This window comes from Esox lucius, chromosome 17 (assembly GCF_011004845.1).
Source record: "Esox lucius isolate fEsoLuc1 chromosome 17, fEsoLuc1.pri, whole genome shotgun sequence".
NCBI lineage: Eukaryota > Metazoa > Chordata > Actinopteri > Esociformes > Esocidae > Esox > Esox lucius.
Window position 1 is genome coordinate 23,716,106 of NC_047585.1, and position 23,015 is coordinate 23,739,120.

The window sequence follows — 23,015 nt, forward strand, 5'->3', positions numbered from 1 at the left end:
CTCCGCCCCCGAGAGGCATTGGAGGGAGGCCATCCCAGTGGCGAAGAGAGCCCACCTGGCAAGACAGCATGGGTGGACAGTATCAAGCCTTTCTGGTTACTTCACACCCCTGGGCCAGGCTACACCTAATCATAGACTGTGCTGTAGAGATGAGTCTTTAGTAGACACTTGAAAGTTTGCACTGAGTTTGCATTTATAACCTTGATTGGCAAATCATTCCACAGCAGTGGAGCTCTATGAGAGAAGGCACTGCCTCCGGCTGTTTGTTTAGAAATTATGTACAATTACAAGGCCTGCATCATGCGTTTGTAGGTTACGTGTAGGTATGTATGGCTGGATCATTTCAGCGAGGTAAGTAGGAGCAAGTCCATGTATTGATTTATAGGTTAACAATAAAACCTATATAAAATCAGCCCTAACCCTAACAGACAGCCAGTGTAAAGAGGCTAGTACATACAATTTTGTTTTCTAGTTAGGATTGTAGCAGCCGTGTGCAGCACTAATTCAAGTTTATTTATTTATTTGTCAGGGTAACCGGAAAGTAGAGCATTGCAGTAATCTAGTCTAGAAGTAATAAAAGCATGGATTCGTTTTTCTGAATTTCGAAGATGAAAATAAGCAACTCTTGAGACATATTTTATATGTTCATCAAAGGAGAGGTCAGGGTCAAGGGTAATGCAGAGGTTTCTTACAGTTTTTTGGGATAAGACCATGCAGCCGTTGAGGTTCACAGTGAGATCTGTTAACAAAGCTCTTTGTTTCTTGGGTCCTTAAACGAGCATTACTGTTTTTCTTGAGTTTAAAAGCTAGAAGTCATCCACTTCCTAATATCTGAAACGCATGCTTCCAAAGTAGCTAATTTTGGGGATTCTCCATGCTTCATTGAAATATATAACTGTGTGTCATCAGCATAACAGTGAAAGTTGACATTGTGATTCTGGATTACATCACCCAGAGGCAGCATATATAATGAGAACAATAATGGGCCCAGAACCGAGCCTTGAGGAACACCAAAACATACCTTTGACTTGTCAGAGGATATGCCATCCACACTAACAAACTGATATCTTTCAGATAAATAAGATTTAAACCTGGCTAGAACATGTCCCCATAGCTCAATGTGGGTTTCCAGTCTCTCTAAGAGAAAGGAGTGATCAATAGTGTCAAAAGCAGCACTAAGATCAAGAACATAACGGATGCAGAACCTTTGTCTGAGGCCATTAGAAGGAGTTTCAGGACATTCTCAGGACAACTAAGATTATGGGGACTATAACTATTTAAGGAGGAGTCAGTTATTTGTTTTCTAATGGTGACGATCTTTTCAAGTAGTTAATGTATTCATTACAGCTAAAGTGAAGACCCACCTCACTTGTTGAGCGTTGCTTTTTGTTAACTTTGCAACTGTATCAAAGATACATTTTGGATAGTTTTTGTTCACTTCAATCAGGTTTGAGCAATAAGCTGATCGAGCAAATGTGAGTGATTTTCGGTACTGTAGTGTACTGTCTATCCAGGCTTGTCTGAATACTTCCAACTTGGCGGAGCGCCACTTTTACTAAAATTTTCTAGAGGCTTGCTTGAGTGCTCTAGTATTGTCTGTGTACCAGGGAGCAAGTTTCTTGTTGCGTATTTCTTTTGTTTTTAGTGTATCTAAAGTATTCCGCAGTGTTGAGTTTAGATCCTCGATTTGATCGTTTGCGGATTTATTTACTCTGTCGTTGCTGAGCGAACTTGTAAGAATATCAAGTAATCTATTTGTAGTCTGAGAATTTATAGTACTCCTTTGGAAACTCATTTTTTGTGGAGCAAGTGGATTTCTTTTTTAAGGGTAAATGTAATAAGACAGTGATCTGATAATCCAGGATTTGGGGGGAAATTATTAGATCTACAATATCTACAGTATTTCTCATGACAGGATTAAATCTATTTACTGTTTGTGAGTAAATTTATATTTACTGTCATTAGCAACACCCCCTCCTTTTCGGGATGCACAAGGGATATGATCACTAGTATAGTCAGGAGGAGAGGCCTAATTTAGGCCAGTGAATTCATGAGGCTTTAGCCACGTTTCACCAAAAACCAGTAACATCAAGTTTAAGATCAGAGATTAATTCATTCACTGCAACTGCCTTTGGAGCAAGGGATCTAACGTTTAGGAGTCCCAACTTTTCTCAGCCTGGAACGAGTCACAGTAAAAATAGGTAAAACTGTACTATCTACTCTGGCTATGCTATCGACAGACTCCACTATGCTAGCTGGCTGGCTAACAGCCTGCGGCCTGACCTGCACCCTATCTCATGGTGAGCTCTATCTCTAAAAGTACAAAACTGGCTTAAAAAGTACAATAACAATAAACGTTATCAATATACTTGTGTTATTCTGCAAATGTCTAAGATTAAACAATAAACATATTTTAAAATCAACTTGACCTTTCAGACATGGCCCTAACACACCTGTTTTATCTTGTAGGAGAAATTAAGTATTTACTCAAAGGCTATATATGTATTCCGTCAGGACTAATTCCTGGTTATAATGAATGATAGCTCCTCCAAGGAAGGAGGGATGGCTATATATTTTAAGGATAATCAGCAATGCTTATGTAATTTCATCAAAATGTTTGCCTAAACAGTCTGAGTTGTAACTTTTTAAAATCAAACACCCAAACATCCCTCTCACTGTTACAATCTGCTATAGACCTCCCTCTGTCCCTAAAACCTTAATTAGATGATTCAAAAATATATTCTGCAAAGTATTTAGATGAAGCAATTCTTATCATTACAAAATTAGATTCTCATAAGTATTTAGACAAAGTAATTACCACAAATATCCTTGCCAAGTACATCTCTGCAGTCTTTTGCCAAGACTTTAGCAATAACTGCAGTATTGGCACCTTGCCTGCCAAGTACAGCGTTACAGTCTTCTGCCAAGGCTTCATAACTGCCCGCAATTGCACCTCTGTTAAACACCCTCCTGTTAATAGTTTCAAACGTCAATTTTATACATTTTAATGAGCAAATACAACTTGGTAGTTGAACACTGGACCAGAGTCAACCTATTTGAAATACACTTTCCTTAAATTTCCTAATAAACATGACCCATTCAAATACCTGCTTTGGTGCATAGCTTTGGCCTCCAAAGCCTGTCAGGGAAGTCAGGAGCTAGTGCAATCAGGCAATGGAAAAAGCAAAGGCAGGAAATTACAAACCACAATTTGCTACCAGTGATAATATAACTATTTTTATATTGCAAAATCCATGAAAAATGAAATGCGTTCTCAGCTACCTACAGCACTCAAACATGAAGATCTAGTGTCTATTGAAAGTTGTTAACAGCTTGCGCTGGCCCTGCATTTCTATCCGCATGGTTTACTCCTTCTGCCAGCACTGCTGCTTCATCTGAGTTTTCCCTCAGAGAACCCGTTGTTATTCCTGTCATCCAGTACTACTAAAAGAGGTGGGGAAGGAGTTGCTTAAACTAGATTCTTACAAATCAGCAGGGTTGGATGATATAGACGATATATGGTATGCTGAGTACTCAAAAAATACAAGCATTGTAAACGATATGGCAACTTGTATCTCAATACGATTATGTTGTTTTGTTATTGATTATGCTGCTTTGTTGTTCTAAAACCAGAGTTGTATAGTTCAGCTGTCTGTCAAGAACCAGGAGGAGTGTAGGTTGAGCCTGCTGCTACAATTCGTTCAGAACCAGCATAGTTGCCCCCTCCCTTTCATCTCACAGAGACACACTCTTATCTCCAATCTGTTCACTTACTAAAAAGCCAAACTTCCCTTCTCTCTCAAAATATGTTGTGTGAGTCCCTAGTTGGATAGTTACAGTGGATAAAAAAAGTCTACACACCCCTGTTAAAATGCCAGGTTCTTGTAATGTAAAAAAATGAGAGAAAGATAAATCATGTCACACCTTTTTCCACTTTTAAAGTAACCTATAACGTGAACTATTCAATTGAAAAACTAATTGAAATCTTTGAAGGGGAAAAATGTAAAATAAAAAAACTCACAATAACCTGGTTGCATAAGTGTGCACACTCAAACTAATACTTTGTTGAAGCACCTTTTGATTTTATTACAGCACTCAGTCTTTTTGGGTAGGAGTCTATTAGCATGGCACATCTTGACGTGGCAATATTTGCCCACTCTTCTTTGCAAAAGCACTCCAAATCTGTCAGATTGCGAGGACATCTCCTGTGCACAGCCCTCTTCAGATCACCCCACAAATGTTCAATTAGATTCAGGTCTGGGCTCTGGCTGGGCCATTCCAAAACGTTAATCTTCCTCTGGTGAAGCCATGCTTTTGTGGATTTGGATATGTGCTTTGTGTCGTTGTCATGCTGAAAGGTGAACTTCATCTTCAGTCTTCTAATGAACGCCTGAAGGTTTTGTGCCAAAATTGCCTGGTATATGGAACTGTTCATAATTCCTTCCACCCTGACTAAAGACCCAGTTCAAGCTGAAGAAAAACAGCCCCAAAGCATGATGCTGCAACCAACATGCTTCACTGTGGATATGGTGTTATGTGGGTGATGTGCAGTGTTGTTTTTGCGCCGAACATACCTTTTGAAATTACAGTCAAAAAGTTCAACCTTGGTTTCATCAGACCATAACACATTTTCCCACGTGCTTTTGGGGGACTTGATGTTTGTTTTTGCCAACTTCAGCCTGGCTTGGATGTTTTTCTTTGTAAGGCTTCCGTCTTGCCACTCTACCCAATTGCCCATTTGTATGAAGAATACGGGAGATTGTTGTCACATGTAGCACACAGCCAGTACTTGCCAGAAATTCCTGCAGTTCCTTTAATGTTACTTTAGGCCTCTTGTAAGCATCCCTGACCAGCTTTCTTCTCGTCTTTTCATCAATCTTGGAGGGACATCCAGTTCTTGGTAATGTCTCTGTTGTGGCTTATTTTCTTCACTTGATGAAGACTGTCTTCACTGTGTTCCATGGTATATCTAATACTTTGGAAATTATTTTGTACCTTTCTCCTGACTGATATGTTTCAACAAGGAGATCCCTCTGATCCTTTCCAAGCTCTCTGCAGACCATGGCTTTTGCTCCGAGATGCAACTAAGAAAATGTCAGGAAAATTCTACTGAACAGCTGAACTTTATTTGTGATTAATCAGAGTCACTTTAAATGATGGCAGGTGTGTAATGACTTCTATTTAACATGAGTTTGAATGTGATTGGTTAATTCTGAACACAGCCACATCCCCAGTTATAAGAGGGTGTCCACACTTTTGCAACCAGGTTATTGTAAGGTTTTTATTAAAACAATTTCTCCCTTGAAGATTTCCCTTTGTTTTTCTATTGAATTGTTCACATTATAGGTCACATTAAAAGTGGAAAAAAGTTCTGACATGATTTATCTTTGTTTCATTCTTTTACATCACAAAAAAACTGTCATTTTAGGGGTGTGTAGACGTTTTATATTCACTGTATGTTGATTCTAGCTATCGATCTAGTTGAAATTGACAGCCATTGTTTTTCTCCTTCCATGCAACGTTTTACTTAGTTGCCTATTTTGTCAGTTGACATTCCAGTGTAAATGTCTTTCACGTTATGTCGTCAGCTAAGCCCAGGCTTGGTTGCCAGTATTTTTCATTCTTGCCCAGGCATATCACCAGAGCGATAGATCATTTGAAAATAATATGACAAATGTTTCAGAAGTGAGAGGTTTGCTTCTCCTAAATGTGAAACAATATGGGCAGAAACTTCAACCTTTGTCTACATTGAATGTACTGTAAGCAGAAGTAGCCAGGCATGCCCTTTTTAGGTTTTTATATTTGGATAATCATTGAATAACTAACTGGATTTCTTTTGATTTCTTTGAAGAATGTGTAATTGTTGTTGAATTGACAGCAATGTACTTGGAAAAGCTTGAAGATGTGCTCTGGGTGGTAGCACAGTAATGCGCAGTAGAGTTATAGTCTTTACCAGCATTTTAGGGTTGAATCACTAGTAAATCTGCCATCATTCCCTTTTCTCAAAGGGAACAAGCTTGACCCCTGATTTTTATAGTCCTATCTTAATCTTGGCCTTCTTGTCAAATGATTTCTGAATGTCTGGTCAACAAAACCCGCTTTTCAGTCAGGATTTAGAGTCGGCCATGAGTGTATCTCAGCATCTCTTAAGGCCCACAACAACATAATATCTGCTTTAGACAAATAGCAGTATTGTGCTTTTTTGATTCGTCTAAAGCCTTTAAATCCATCAAACATCGCATTATTTTCAGTTGATTCAGCAATTCAGAGAACTGTCTAGCCTGTTTTGAAAACAATTTCTCTGACCGTTTGCCTTTCTTGAAATCTAAGGAGCCTGTTGTCCAGACATCTGGCAGAACCTCAAGGTTCGATTCATCGGCCAACCCTATAATATTTGGACTGTGCGTTTTGTTATTTGGGATCTTTACTCCAGCACACTGGATTTGAAATAAAACAATGACTAAGAGGTTAAAGTGCAAGCAGTCAGGTTTTACACACCATCCCAAAATTTTAGGGGACCAAAAGCCATTTTCTTGGTAAGGTAAAAAAAACAAAAACACATGAGGGACTCAGAGGAAGGTAGTTTTTACAGGCCAGTATCTCAACACGGAAGAAATGAGCAAAAACTGGAAAACAAAGATGGTACATTAGTGAGCAAACTAGCCCACATGGAACAGAATGGCATCATACCTAATGGTAACTTGTTTATAGTTAAATGTTTTCAATATTACACGTTGCTTAAATAAAATGTACTCTCCAAAATTATCTAATATAGACCTTGCTGTTATGTCTGTCTAAAAAGTAGTGTTTATGGTTCTATAGAAATAAAAATGTGGGGACAGAATCATAAAATGTTTCCAGCTCAGTTACAGTAACATGCGTGTTAGAATACTCAACAATCAATCCCTGTCACTTTGATTTAACTTCCATCGAGGAACGATGGCTGTCGTTCCTCATGCACAACATGGCTCATGTTGCAAAACATGGCTACAAAATAAAGAATAAATAAATCAAATCTAAAAGAAATAAAGAAAATACTCTGGTGGTCTCCTTTATGTATCCCAGCCCTACTTGATTTGATCACATTCTCTGTATTTACTGGAATAACTCAAACATATTTTATAAACATATGGTTGCTTTAGTATTATCAGGGTATTTACCATAACCTTGGAACCGTATAGGAAATGCACCCACCAATTTAAGGGAGAAAAATGAATTTGATAAATGAACATTATCTTAAATAAATTATTGTACTTGGTGGCAAATCCTTTGCATTAGATTACTGCCTAAAGTCTGCAACCCATTGACATTACCGGAAGCTGGGAATCTTTCCTATTGATGCTGTAACTGTACTGCAGCCATCTTCAGTTCCTGTTTGTTTCCAGGAACTTTTGCCTTCAGTCTGGACTTTAGCATGTGAATTGCATGCTCAATTGGATTTAAGTTGGGTGATTGACTTGGCCGGTAAAGAATATTCGACATTATTGGCCCTGGAAAAGAATCACTAATTGATTCAGCAGGATGTTTGGGATTATTGTCCTGCTACAAGGTGAAGTGCTGTCCAATGAGTTTTGAGAGAAGTGGATGGATCTGAGCAGACAAGATATGTCTGTACACACCAGAATTCATCCTGCTGCTGTAACTGCAGTAATCAGCAGTAACTCCATCAATGAAACATTTGTGAAAGTGAACCAGTTCCAGCCTTACATGCGCAAAACATAACACCCTCTCCGCCATATTTTTTTTGTCTCCACACTTTACTATTGCCATCTCTCTGGTAAATGTCAATATTTCTCATATCTGTCCACAATACCTTTTAGAGAACTCCATCAGTTAAGTGAGGCAGATTTGACAGGAACTAAAAAAAAATTTAATTGTTTTTATTTAGATTGATTGGCATCATGTTGGCCAACTTGACTTGCAATTGACACTTCTTTAGTCCTTGGGTTGTGAAAAACCAGCAACCAACTTCAAAAGTAAATGCAAAACCTGGAATAAAGTCTACACATTGACAGCTATCTTCTACATGCACTAATGATGCAAGGAAAAACACATGCCTTATAAGGGACAGCTGTGAGCCAACTGTCCGAATACTTCTGGTCCCCTTAAATGGGGGGATTTTTTACAAAATGTCCTGTCATTTCTAAATGTATTATCCGATAAGGATGAAAACACTCTCAATTTAAAGCTGACAGACTGTACTTGTCATTTTATCATATCAAATCCAAACTGCTGAAGTACAGAGACAGAACCACAAAACTTGTCATAAAAACTGACATTCAATAGTTTGGGGTCTCTTATAAATGTCTTTGTTTTCCATGAAAACATACATGAAATGATTTCAGTAGGAAATTAATAGCATCAAATTAATAGGAAAAATCATTATTGACAAGGTTAGAAATAATTATTTTTAATCAAAATAATAATTGTGTCCTCAAACTTTGCATTCGTCAAGGAATCCCCCATTACTAGCAATTACAGCCTTGCAGACCTTAGGCATTCTAGTTGTCAATTTGTTGAGGCAATCTGAAGAGATGTCAACCCATACTTCCTGAAGCACCTCCATGGATTGGCTTGATGGGTATTTCTTACGCACTATACAGTCAAGCTGATCCCACCACAGCTCAATAGGGTTGAGATCCGATGACTGTGCTGCCACTCCATTATAGACAGAATACCAACTGACTGCTTCTTCCCTAAATAGTTCTTGCATAGTTTGGAGCAGTGCTTTGGGTCCCTGTCCAATTTCCTGTGAGGAAATTGGCTCAAATCAAGAGCCCTTCACATGGTATGAAATGGCACTGCATAACGGAGTGACAGCCTTCCTTCTTCTAGATCCCTTTTACCCTGTACAAATCTCTGACTTCACCACCGAAGCAGCCCCAGACCATCACATTGCCTCCACTATGCTTGGCGTCAAGCACTCTTCCAACATCTTTTCATTTGGTCTGTCTCACACAAATGTTCTTCTTTGTGATCCTCAAACTTAAATTTGTCTGTCTGACTTTTTCCAACCTTCCTCTGTCCAGTGTCTGTGTTCTTTTGCATCTTAATCTTTACTTTTTATTGGCCAGTCTGAGATATGGCTTTTTTGTTTAAATTCTGCCTTGAAGTAGCCTCTTCACTGTTGACATTGAAACTTGTGTTTTGCGGGTACTATTTAATGAAGCTACCAGTTGAGGACTTGTCAGACATCTGTTTCTCAAACCAGACACTCTAATGTATGTTTTCAGCTGTGCTAACATAAGGGTTTTCTAATGATCTATTAGCCTTTTAAAATGATAAACTTGGATAAGCAAACAAAATGTGCCATGGGAACACAGAACTGATGGTTCCTGATAATGGACCTCTGTACACCTATGTAGATATTCCATGAAAATTATACTGTTTCCATCTATAATAGTCATTTACTCCATATACAATAGTCATTGAATATTCATTTACAAGATGAAAAATGTCTCCACTGTAATTCTGATAAATTTGATGTTATTTTTCTTTAAAAAATAAGGACATTTCTAAGTGACCCCAAACTTTTAAAAGGTATTGTATATATACTGTATATACACATACAGTATATCACAAGTGTGTAAACCCCTCACATTTTTGTAAATATTTGAGTATATCTTTTCATGTGACAACACTGAAGAAATGACACTTTGCTACAATGTAAAGTAGTGAGTGTACAGCTTGTATAACAGTGTACATTTTGCTGTGCCCTCAAAATAACTCAACACACAGCCATTAATGTGTAAACCGCTGGCAACAAAAGTGAGTACCCCCCTAAATTTTATGGGCACTGCATCAAATTGGTCTGCATGGCTGTCGTCCCAAACACACCTCCAAGATTACCACTGCCTTGCTAAAGAAGCTGAAGGTAAAGATGATGGACTGGCCAAGCATGTCTCCAGACCTAAATCCTATGGAGCATCTGTGGGGCATCCTCAAACAGAAGGTGGAGGAGCGCAGGGTCTCTAAAATCCACCAGCTCCATGATATCGTCATGGAGGAGTGGAAGAGGACTCCAGTGGCAACCTGTGAAGCTCTTATGAACTCAATGCCCAAGAGGGTTAAGGCAGTGCTGGAAAATAATCGTGGCCACACAAAATATTGACACTTTGGGCCCAATTTGGACATTTTCACTTAGGGGTGTACTCACTTTTGTTGCTAGTGGTTTAGACATTATAGGCTGTGTGTTGTATCATTTTGAGGGGACAACAAATGTACACTGTTATACAAGCTGTACACTCATTACTTTACATTGTAGCAAAGTGTCATTTCTTCAGTGTTGTCACATGAAAATATATAATCAAATATTTACAAAAATGTGAGGGGTGTACTCACTTTTGTGAGATACTGTATACACTCTCTGGCCATTTCATTAGCTACACCTTTTCAACTGCTCGTTAATGCAAATAACTAATCAGCCAATGATGTGACAGCAACTTAATGCATTTAGGCATGTAGACATGGTCAAGACAATCTGCTCAAGTTCAAACCAAGCATCAGAATGGGGCAACAAGGTCATCTGAGTGCCTTTGAACATGGCATGGTTGTTGGTGCCAGACGGGCTGGTTTGAGTATTTCATGATGATAATGAGTAATGATCTATTGGCATTTACCCGCAGAACCATCTCTAGGGTTTACACAGAATGGTCCGAAAAAGAAAAAATATCTAGTGAGCGACAGTTCTCTAGGTGTAAATGCCTTGTTGATGGCAGAGGTCAGAGGAGAATGGCCAGACTGGTTTGAGCAGATAGAACGGCAACAGTAACTCAAATAAACACTTGTTACAACCAAGGTATGCAGAAGAGCATCTCTGAATGCACAACACATCAAACCTTGAAGCAGATGAGCAACAGCAGCGAAAGACCACACCAGGTGCCACTCCTGTCAGCTAAGAACAGGAAACTGAGGCTACAATTTGCACGGGCCCACCAAAATTGCACAATTGAAGAATGGAAAAACGTTGCCTGGTCTGATGAGTCTTGATTTCAGATGGTAGGGTCAGAATTTGGTGTAAACAACATTAAAACATGGATCCATCCTGCCTTGAATAAAGGGTTCAGGCTGGTGTTGGTACTTTAATGGTGTGGGGGATATTTTCTTGGCACCCTTTGGGCCCCTTATTATCAATTGAACATTATTTAAACACCACAGCCTACTTGAGTATTGTGGCTGACCATGTCTATTAGTTTATGACCACAATGTACCCATCTTCTCATGGCTGCATCCAGCAGGATAACGAGCCATGTCACAAAGCTCACATCATCTCAAACTGGGTTCTGGAACCTAACAATTAGTTCACACCTCAAATGGCCTTCACAGTCACAGTATTTAAATCCAATAGAGCTCCTTTGGGATGTGGAGGAATGGGAGATTTGCGTCATTGATGTGCAGCCAACAAATCTTCAGCAACCGGTGATGCTATAATGTTCAATATGGACCAGAATCTCTGAGGAATTTTTCCAGCACCTTGTTGAATCACGAGGTATTAAGACTGGTGAGTGTATTATATGCTGCCTTAGGTATAAGCTACCTTCGGAATTGCATTTTTTTTTTTCACAACGCCAATATCTAAACCTATATTTTATGAATGTTGATTGTTTATGTGTGTATATATTGTTATTATCAAACATGCTATTAGCAATAAGTGTTATCAAAACTGATGCATCCTAGTGACTTAAATGTAATTTATTGGACAAAACAGCCTGGACGGTATTTTGCAAATAATGTGGACAGTGCTAACATCTTCAAAGCGCACCTTGGAATTCGATAAAGAAGATGTATAACGCTGAATCCACGGTTTTTCTGTGTAGTCTTACTTTGGAGCTGCCAGGCCCATTAGAAGGAACCGATCACATGAAGGGCATTGGCTAATAAGAGATGAGATATCTGAAAGAGCGAGTAGCTTTGGTGTTTGGCAGCCGCGTGAAGGGATTATAGTTATTTTCAGCGGCGCAACTGCCACAAGGCTTGGATTTTCTCCAGGGGTATTACAGTCACATAAGCCCCCCCCATCAGAATTTCTTATTGCAAATTTACACTGATTTCAAAAAGGATCTCTCCAGAATACATATAACCAAAATATTTTTCAGTGACTGAGAATTTTAACCCCTGCGGATAGTGTGTAGCTACTCAACTGTACTTTACAAATGCCTCCTCATCCCCTGTGGACGTTGTTCTGGGGACACGGAGGAGAAGGAGAGGAAAAGAGATAAAAAAATAAATACAATAAAAAGAGTTCTGTAACCACAGAGCCATAACAAACAGCATATTTGTCCCCCCATTTCAATCAGGATGGTGGAAATGATGCGAAGGTCAGGTGATACAGCATGGGCCGTTTGACCCTGAAGGTAGCAGTTCGGTCACTGCTGCGCTGAGGCGCCTGGATAAGATAAGGGGATGAGAGGGGAGTGTGAGTGGGTAACACACAAAGAAGAAGCCTTAGAGCTGGATTAACAAACCAGGACCCATCTCTGTAACTCTCCCCTCCATCCCTCACCCCTGCAATGCCTCTTACATGCTGGGTAAAAGCCGACAGTTCTAGTCCTACATGGAGAAATAATATGTCATCGTTGAACAGGGGTGCTCAGCATGGAATTATTAAAGGTCAGAGGTGTTGAGTAGTGGCTCAAAGATCAACAGCTATGATTGAACCACCAACTCGGTTCTCAAAACACTGTTATTGTACATTCACAAAGTCCTCCATGTTCAATCTATCGTCCACCCGACACCCACCCATGCACACGCATTCAATAAGTAAAGGCATTTCACATTCAGCTGTTCAGACATTATTAGAGGGTAATTGAGTGGAGAACAGTGTGCAGCCTGAGAATCTGCTTCTATCATACCAGCCTAATGTCGACCCGCTCCCAATTCATTTTCACTCAGACCGAGAGAGCGAGAGAGTAGACAAGGATAGAAAGATGTAAGATCTCCAACTTCTTTGACAGGTTGAAAAAGTGAAGCTTTACACAGAGATGTAATTCATACCCTTCACCGCTTAAATACAGCAGAAGCAATTTGCTGAAGAAAGACAGAGACAGGGTGGGAGAAGAGAGTGAGGGGGAGACGAATGACAATGAAACTGCTCACTTCATCAGATTGCCAGGATAGGGTAATATTTGATGCTCACACTGCTCCAAAGCTGCTAAACAGAGCAGAATCTGAGTCCTCCCACCGGCTGATTGACAGACGCAGTGTAGGTGTGCTGGAACACAGGCAGAATAGACAAGTAGGCACGGGCATGCTGGAGAAACCAAGCTGGGCGATGTGGAGCAAGAACCCAGCCCAACAGCCTAGACCCAGGCTGATTCATGTGACAATAATGCACAAGGACGGAACAAATGTTCGAGACAGTGCTGAGCGCGACCTATTCTCCAGTTATTGAGAAAGGTCACAGTCAAACACCCCTGTGGGAGCTACAGTGTGCCTAGACCAGGCCTGGTTGGACTGAAAAGTTTTAACTTGGCTGCTCAATGATTGGGCAGTAAATGTCATTCAAATGAGATGCAAGTCTACATAAAATAAACCGTATCATCTGATAGGGCAATGTGAATCAAGACTTAATCATTGGTTTTATACCTTCCAGAGGGTCTTCCTGACCAGTAAGAGATATTTCTTTTCTAAATTCAAGCATTTTTATCTAATTAGATTTTTTTCGGATCTTTAACATGCCTGTGGTAGTGTTTTTTGTGTCATGTTAACAGTTTTATTTATAAATGTTCATACTAATTATACATATCAAAACACATTTTTAACACAAAATGTTTAATAAAGCGAAGAAGTCAGAATAAGGACAGAAAGTCAGCATAAGGACTAATCAATGTCACATCTCAATGGGTCAGACCTGAGAAGGATGTGGCAGGGACCTGAAATAATGACAGAATATAAAGGGAAAACCAGCTGTGTCACGGCTACCAACTTCTCACTCCCAGACAAGCTTCACACCTCCTTTGCACATTTTGAGGTAAATAATATTGAGCCTCCAGTGAGATCCCCAGCTGCTAATGTGGACAGTGGGTTCACGTGAGCAGAATCTTTAAGCATGCTAATCCTTGCAAGGCAGCCAGTCTGGATGGCATCACTAGTCACATTTTCAATTTGAAATGAGAGAAATGCTTGAATTAAGGCAAACAATCTGCACATTGAACTACCATGAAGCTAGTTTAACTTTTGCTACAGAGCATTTTCACTGGCTGTCCAGTATTCATGGGTCTTAAAAAATAAATAAATAATTATTGGGTTACATATGCTACATTGTGAAAAACCATCCATAAACACCATCAGTTCGCCATGAATAAGTGAGAGAGCAGCAGTTTAACTCACATATATTAAATGACAAGTGATATTTTTCGTTTATAGACCGTACATTGCTTCTCCACCACAACCCATAAAATGCTGTTGTCCAAACATTGCAACCACCCTTGCATGCATCTGCAAATTTAAACAAAGGCACAGGCTAAGGGGCTATTGGAAGTTAGGGCTTGTCTGGTCCTTGGCAAAGTGCTTGGAGCTTTTTCCAGCATGGTTGCTTGGTCCATGATTTTCTTAGGATGGGATTAATCTAATTATAGCCCTCTTTCCTTGTAACAACACCATAACTATGTGGGAACAGACACCACTTTAAACTACAGCCCTCTTTCCTAGTTCTTATTGTTGAGTTGCTACCATATAAGAACTAGTTTAAGATGATGGACTTACTAGGAACTTACATGGTATGTAAGGGTAAAGTACACAAAGCATGGGAAAGAACACGAGGATGGTGTGAAGGTATTTTATGGAGTATTGACTGGTTAACAAATTATTATTTACCACATGTACTTGCTGTTTGTCAGGTATTACTATGAAATAATGGGTTTTGCCACCATAAGCTAATGGATCTTATTTGTTTCTATATTTGCAAACTTACAAAATTTTGGGGGATTTGCATTTTGGGCACCTATCGCAATGGGAGCCAGGCACCTTTGGATATCCACATGTTGAAATATACTATGTACTACATTTTTGTTACTACGTAGTTACGTGTGAACTACTCTAAGTAATGGGCTGTAATTTGAAGGGTTACCCAACTTTCTAGTAAACACAGAGATGAGTATTCTTAACAAAAATAAAATGAAAATATTACATAACTGGACAAAGTAGTAAACCATCCAATAACTGGAGATGGTGGCCAACAATAGGAGTCCATGAATAACATTTTATGTTACTAACAATAATAAGACATTTGTCACATTATGTCACTAACAATCATAAAACATTGACTACTTGATTCAAATGATTACTCAGTAACATTTATATTTCAAAACTACTGTTGGATATGTCAATCATGGGGGGGGGGTTCTATGCCAATTACAAAACAGTGCTATGCCTAGTTTCTTGTGGTCCTCTGTAGCTCAATTGGTAGAACATGGCCTTTCCAAAGCTATGTTGTTGGTTCAAATTTGGTTCAAAATAATTGTGATGAGAACACTGTGTCGTGACTTAGACAATCAGGTTTAGTTTGGGTCCTGAGGCAAAACCTAATTTTGAGATCCATCGATCTAGCAGACAGACAGTCAGTAGCATTATATCCAGGACAGAGACTGAAAAAAGCCTCTATCCCCAGGCAATCGGACAGTTAAACTAACTGCGTATCTGGCCTGAACTCTGATGTGCACCGTAGGCCCATTTTGGACGCCATGGTCCGGCTTTAATGATGGCCTGTTGGCCGAATGCCAACAACAACATTTGTCGAGCAAATGGATTTTGAACTTTTCAGTGCATTCAACAAACCTGCTCTGATGCAGTCTACCACTGAAAACCATTAGAATTCAGGTGGAAAAAAGTTATATTCGTATTTGAGGCTGGAGCTAGTACATGGTCAAAATCACTTTTGGAATCCAACTGAGGGGGCAGCATCTTACATATTCAGCATCTTATATTCTCAAAATGACAGTTTTAAAACAGAAAGAATTATTACAATGCAATTCTAAAGCTTCAAATTAGTCACTCACATTGCAAACCCAAAACACTCCCCTGCTTATTCACGCACATTCAATTAGGCACACACTCAAACTCACACTCTTTGGACACACCAGTCTTTTGTCTGGCACACTTAATCTCACAGTCATACTGCATGCCCACACCCAACATACACACACACAATAGATAATAACACACACAATCCACACTGCTGTCCCACGTACATGGGGGACACTGGTGACATTCCATTCATGATTTTGTATTTTGTACCAGAGTTATTGGCTGACTCTCAGAAAAACCAAACACAACTGGGTAGAATATGACCATGAGTGAAACAAGCATAGGTGTGCTGTTGAGGATAGAGAATGTACAAAATAATGATGGAGGAAAAAAGCAAGAAAACAAGAGATGAAGAGAAAGAAATTTGTTTCGGAATAACTGGGGCACCGCTGCAGCACCTGTTACCCTCCCACCTCTACCGACCATCAGCCCTGAGGCCCCATGCTGGCCCTCACACCTTGAACCCCCAGACCTGCCGTCCAAACAACCATCCAGGCACACGCCGGACGCCTGGCCTCAATTGATCTGTTGTCAGTTTGTCCCTGCCCGACACTCTCTCCTGAATAAGCTCACTGTCTTTCATCCTTTATCTTATCTTTAGCCCCCTCCCCCCCAACACCCCCCGAACTACCACCACCCCAAACTAAGCGTGTTAAAACCTGCTACTCTATGTGGCAGAATGAGGTCTCTCTGGGCTGCTGCTACAAGCAAACACTGTTACATCACGAGATACTGTGCACGAAGAGGAGGTCTCCCTCCCTGGTCCATGCTGCTGCTAATTACATTATTAATGGGACTGAGGGGATGGGGCACTTCTCAAAGGAGATGCTGGGTCTTTCTTGTATGCTGGCTCTTTTCTTGTATGCATTACATTTGGCTCCATCAAACACAGAGTAAGCACCTTCAGGCCCAGTGTGGCATCACAGAGAGCCATGAGAGAGTGGGAGAGCAATATGCACTGCTCCCATGCTCAAGCTGTCGCTTGATGGGTACATTTAGGCCTTCACTGCTAGGTGCTCTGTCACCCTGCCTAGCCCTATTTATGATGTGGAGGTGGATGAACGTCTCTTTAAATCCCTACTCCTTCTACTACCCATCCCCCTTTCCTCCTCCACTAGCAGCCACAGCACGACTTCCACTCTAATCTGTCTTCATTTTAGATCCCCCTCTTCTACCCTCAACTGAGTCTATAGCCACTTCAGCACATTATGATAAGCACATTGAGATTCACCACATTGTGAGTGTTATAGAAGCTCCCATTACGGCATTTAGATTTGGTTAATCTAAGTGACAAAATGACCTGTCAGTTAAAGACCACTTCCTGTGTGTCCTTGAGGTGAACTACAATAGCATAAAAAATATTCTGTCTTAATACTGGCAATATAATGTATGTTCTAAATTCTGTAAGTCGGTCGGGATAAGAGAACTTGCAAAATTATGTCAAAGCAAATGCAATATGAATAAAGCTCCATGAAAATAACATGAAGTGAATATGTGAATGATTAGTAAATGACTAATCACTGTGTCCAGCACAGACCTCTAATCTTCGCAGATGTGGGTGGGGGAAGGTTTTTATCAGTGGCAGATGTGGGTGGGGGAAGGTTTTTATCAGTGGCAGATGTGGTTGGGGCAAGGTTTTTAACAGTGGCAGATGTGGTTGGGGCAAAGTTTTTAACAGTGGCAGATGTGGTTGGGGCAAAGTTTTTAACAGTGGCAGATGTGGATGGGGGAAGGTTTATAACAGTGGCAGATGTGGGTGGGGGAGGGTTTTTAACAGTGGCAGACATGGGTGGGGGAAGGTTTTTAACAGTGGCAGATGTGGGTGGGGGTTTTTAACAGTGGCAGATGTGGGTGGGGGTTTTTAACAGTGGCAGATGTGGGTGGGGGTTTTTAACAGTGGCAGATGTGGGTGGGGGAAGGTTTTTAACAGTGGCAGATGTGGGTGGGGGAAGGTTTTTAACGGTGGCAGATGTGGGTGGGGGAAGGTTTTTAACAGTGGCAGATGTGGGTGGGGGAAGGTTTTTAACAGTGGCAGATGTGGGTGGGGGAAGGTTTTTAACAGTGGCAGATGTGGGTGGGGGAAGGTTTTTAACAGTGGCAGATGTGGGTGGGGGAGGGTTTTTAACAGTGGCAGATGTGGGTGGGGGAAGGTTTTTAACAGTGGCAGATGTGGGTGGGGGAAGGTTTTTAACAGTGGCAGATGTGGGTGGGGTAAGGTTTTTAACAGTGGCCGACCATAATGTTAGCCTTCCGGGCACAGATGTCAGTCCAACATCAAGTTTTTATTTTATGTGCATTTGTGGTCAACTAACATGAAATAAACAAAAAATTACCATGACATCGGGTTTTAAATTGGGAGAAAAATACATTGTTCAGATTGATCGGTTTAGTGAAAGTAATCAGTTTCTTTTCACTTTGATTCAATGTTATCACAATGCTTATTTTATATGACATGGAAACAATGTTGAGTCAATCAGTCTTGGCGCAGTGGGAGGTAATGTGCTCTGTGAGGGTAAGTGAATGCAGCATCAAGCACCTTCATCATCATAATGTGCCTAGGAACATTAAAATGTTTATCACTGGCTATTATCTTTTAGTGCTGGGTGTGACAGCCTTTTTTCCAAGTTATGGATGAGGCAATTTTTCTAGCCACTAGTTTTCAGGAGTTAAGACGGAAGTACACAACAAACATTTGTTGTTCAATTTGTTCTCTTTAAATCTTAAAATCACATAAAAGTAACAATAGTAGGGGAAATACACACATTAGGTAGGCCTGCATATTAAGTCAATACAAATTCATTGGGCTTATTCTGGACAGATATTGGCAAGATTTTACCCTCTATCGTTGATACTCTGTGGTAATACTCACTTGTCTGGTCTCCCAGGCACCTGCAAGCGTAAGCGGCACTTGTTGGCACTCTGAATCTGGTCTTCTTTGATCCGGATGAGTCTCTGGAGAGCTAGACACCAGTCCTGGGCCACGGTTGTGTTCAGGTTCTGCAATTCAGAAACACACAAGCACATCCACTTTCTTTTTATTTGTGAAAATATGGCTACATTAAATTAGTCTGCACATTCTCATATGAATGCTATTATCAGTCCCCTCCTACATTATTTCTGCTTACAATCCGTAACATAAGTAACTATAACATGCTTACACAATCATATGCATGGACTATGCTGACACACACAATCATCCACCATCCCCTCTTCATAAAACTGTTCTGATTTATTGACCCTTTCAATAACCATTAAATAACACCATTAACAACACACTTCCTACTCCATTTTTACTATATAGAATTAAAGATAAGAATAAAAAATATTGCTGATTGTAATTCCTATACTTATATTGTTAAAGGAAAATATCATTTTACTTCACTTAAGGACACAGTGGTCATTAAAAACATCATCAATAAGCCACCATTCTTATGAGAGGGGTACAGTCCAGAGTACAGTGACTGTGTTATGTACGGTGGCTTAAATAAAGAGCAACTCAACCGAAACATTTGCCTTCTGTTTTAAATTACACGTGGCATTGTTAGAAAAATTTCTTATATTATTACATTTGACCACACATAAGTATGAACATGTTGGTCATGAAGTAAGTCTGGGTGAATTTTTTTTTCAAATGAGTGCATCCTAATGTGAGTTTGGGTTTGGATTATAATTGGGTAAACACCTTAGGCCAAAATACATATGCAAATCATGCCATAGACTACATGCTACTGTCTGCCACACCCTTCCACAGTGTGGATTTGTTGTCACTTCTGCAGGCTAGCAATGGACAGATGTTCAGTCAGCAAATACAGCAGATGGAAATGTATCACAGATACATCCAACAGATACTAGCTTCTACTTCAGTGGTCTGTCAAAGTTAGTACTAGCGTTGCATTGCTGAGTCAATTTGCCAGCTACCTGAATAGTTTGCTAGCTTGCTTACGTGACAATATCACTAATGTACTGCAATGAATCCTACAATACTGTGACGTAGCTAGCTAAATACAAACTAAATACCAAACACGTTGTCAATGTGAAAAGAAGATTTGCACCAGATAAGGTTTCGATGTAATTGTGTGATTGAACTGGATGATCTCTTTCTTAGTTTACACTAGCTTGAATCAAATATGACAACAGCTTTCAATGATGTTTCAACAAAATAAAAGTGTATTTACTTACTTTAATGCAGTGCTCCACTTGGACTGAAATATGTCTATACACATTTTGGATGACATTAAAAGAGGTTTCAAATACTTTTGAGCTAATATTTGGTATTAAAAATATTATATCAGTACAAAATGTGAGGTGCCAGAACTGTAGGGTTAGACAATGCCTGGAATCGCAATTTTTTCCATCAACAGGTCGAAACATCATCAATAGTGAATGGAATCAACTACTTCTGTGCAATAGGGGTCCATTTGTGGGACTAGCACAATATAAAGGCTGGAAGTTAACAGAGGTGGGGGACTCGAGTCACATGACTTGACTCGAGTCTGACTCGAGTCACAATTTTCAGGACTTGTGACTTGCTTGATTAAAGTATGAAAATGACTTGACTTGACTTTGACTTGAGAACAAGTTGCTTGAGACTTGACTTGACTTGAAGTGGAAGACTCGACAATGACTTGAACTTATAATAAACAAACAGCAATAAAATTATTCTATATGTTGTGACATCAGCACTACTAATCAGCGTATGTGCCTTTAACGCTGCACAATTCAAACCGCGCCAAACATGGCAGACAGTAACGTTAGTCGAGCTCCACAAATTGTACCATTTGGATACAAGGACTTTAAACTGGACCGTGTGAATAAAAAATGATTTGCCAGATGCAAAATATGCAACAACGTCAAATTTCATTCGTCATTTTAAGAACCACAAGGAAAGGTAAGAAAGTAATCTCCTTATATTCAGTTTCACTAAGATCTATAACGATTAAGTTACTAATGTAATTAATTAATCTTTTGTTTGTCAGAATTTGGCCTTGGTTGCATTTTATGTTTTTTTTTTTCTTGTTAGAAATGTGACCATTATCATTACTGAATACGTCTGGTAAATAGATGTAAGGGAATTTGACTATAACAGTGGCATAGCCTGAATTTTAATGTTGATGGGCATCTTAAAATGAGCGGGCATGTATATTATTACACGTAAGCTATAATGTCTGTATTAAATGTGCCCATTTTCAAGTGTTTGTGGACTGCGTGTGGAAACTTAAAAGCATTGTGCTTACACCATAACAGTTAACTTTACTGCATGAAAGGCTAACATGGAGGCGCCGATGTGATTACTAGCACCTAAACATTTCGAAGAGTTTTTTTTTTTACTCATACAGACAAGAATAATTACAGCGTAATTACATATTAGGCAGTTTTTCAATCACAATAATTAGTTTATAAGGTTGTTATTATTAGTCCTTATTACATGTATTGGCTGAATTCCAGTGCAGAATGCGTGTTATTTCTTGATAACAGACCGTTGCCATGAAAAACAGCGCGTTGCTATGGACGCAGCAGGATTCCAATATTTTGTGCTAATTATTGATTTATTTGGTAGGTAGCCATGTAATAAGCGGGATAAGGTATAGCGAGTTGGTTGTTATAGCGAATACAACCCCTTCAGGCTGATTCAAGATCCCTCCACTTCGTCCCCCCAAAAAATTGTACCGCAGAAGAGAAAAATATTTGATTTTGAAATCGAGGTTCGCACCGAGCGCACGTCAGAAACAGAGGACAGTATGTGTGTGTGTGTTCATCTTTTTAGTACTGTGACTTGACTTGACTTATAAGGACTCGACTTGACTTGCTTAGGGTGAACCCTTGACTTGACTTGACTTGCTTGATTTATCTGGACTGTGACTTGAGACTTGACTCGAGACTCGATGGTTAAGACTTGAGACTTGCTTGGACTTGACCATGTGTGACTTGTCCCCATCTCTGGAAGTTAAACACACTGATTAACAAATTGTTAATCACAAAGCCTCAAACATGGTCAGTTGAGTCCATATATTTTTTAAATGTTTGCAAATTATCAGTAACATACTTTAAATGAGTTATTAGTAGTTATTTTCCTCTAGCCATGTAGAATGATGTTAGGCCTATTCACTTATAACCTACTTCCAAAATACTCAGATATTGTCATTTAAGCTTTCAGCTAAGAGATGCTTTTTGTAAAAATCCCGCCAACCTCATTGTTGTTGTTCCTTTTAAAGTTGAAATGAACATGCAGTATCTCCTTCTGGCTAAAACCATTCATCTGCGCGATAAGGGTCAAGCTAAACTGCAGTATTATTCACAACACTGGGTAATGTTTAAAGCATTGCTGTATTTTCAGGAAAATGAATGTATTATGATAGTAATATATAAGAAAGTATTTACTTTGTTTACCATAACATTGACTTATGTTTACATCATAAAGGTATGTGTTGGTGTCTTCATAAAATGTACAGCGACATAAGGAGATTGATATTTTATGAATTTTGGAAGGGGCCACACTTCAGACTAAATCATTAGGGTATACTGAATTTATGTATGCTTTTTAGATGAAAGGGGTCAAACTATAAAGTACAGCGTCATCTGATATACAAATGGGCTATACATGACCAAAGGGGTCACATTTTTACTGCTACCTGATGTTACCTCAAAGTTTTATTAATCTGTTTTCATTTTCAGACATCTCACAAGGAACTACTGGAAGTGTTAATATACACCGATCAGCCATAACATTATGAACACTGACAAGTGTAGTGAATAACACTGATAATCTTGTTATCATGGCACCTGTCAGTGGGTGGGATATATTAGGCAGCAAGTGAACATTCTGTCCTCAAAGATGATGTGTTAGAAGCAGGAAAAATGGGAAAGCGTAAGGATGGGCAAGCAACTTTGACAAGGGCCAAATTGTCATGGCTAGATAATTGGGTCAGAGCATCTCCAAAACTGCAACCATTGTGGCGTGTTCCCGGGCTGCAGTGGTCAGTACCTATCAAAAG

General features: G+C 39.6%; 1 protein-coding gene across 7 annotated transcripts in view; it reads right to left on the reverse strand.

The window, feature by feature from the left end:
- The window catches only part of arhgef10la (Rho guanine nucleotide exchange factor (GEF) 10-like a), a 203,312-nt gene that overhangs the window by 104,561 nt on the left and 75,736 nt on the right, over positions 1-23,015 (reverse strand). For all 7 annotated transcript variants that reach the window (XM_034287227.1, XM_010881719.3, XM_034287226.1 and 4 more), the window contains one exon: positions 18,893-19,020. In XM_034287227.1, the coding sequence (XP_034143118.1) occupies positions 18,893-19,020 (128 nt within the window). The remainder of the gene's footprint in view (positions 1-18,892; positions 19,021-23,015) is intronic.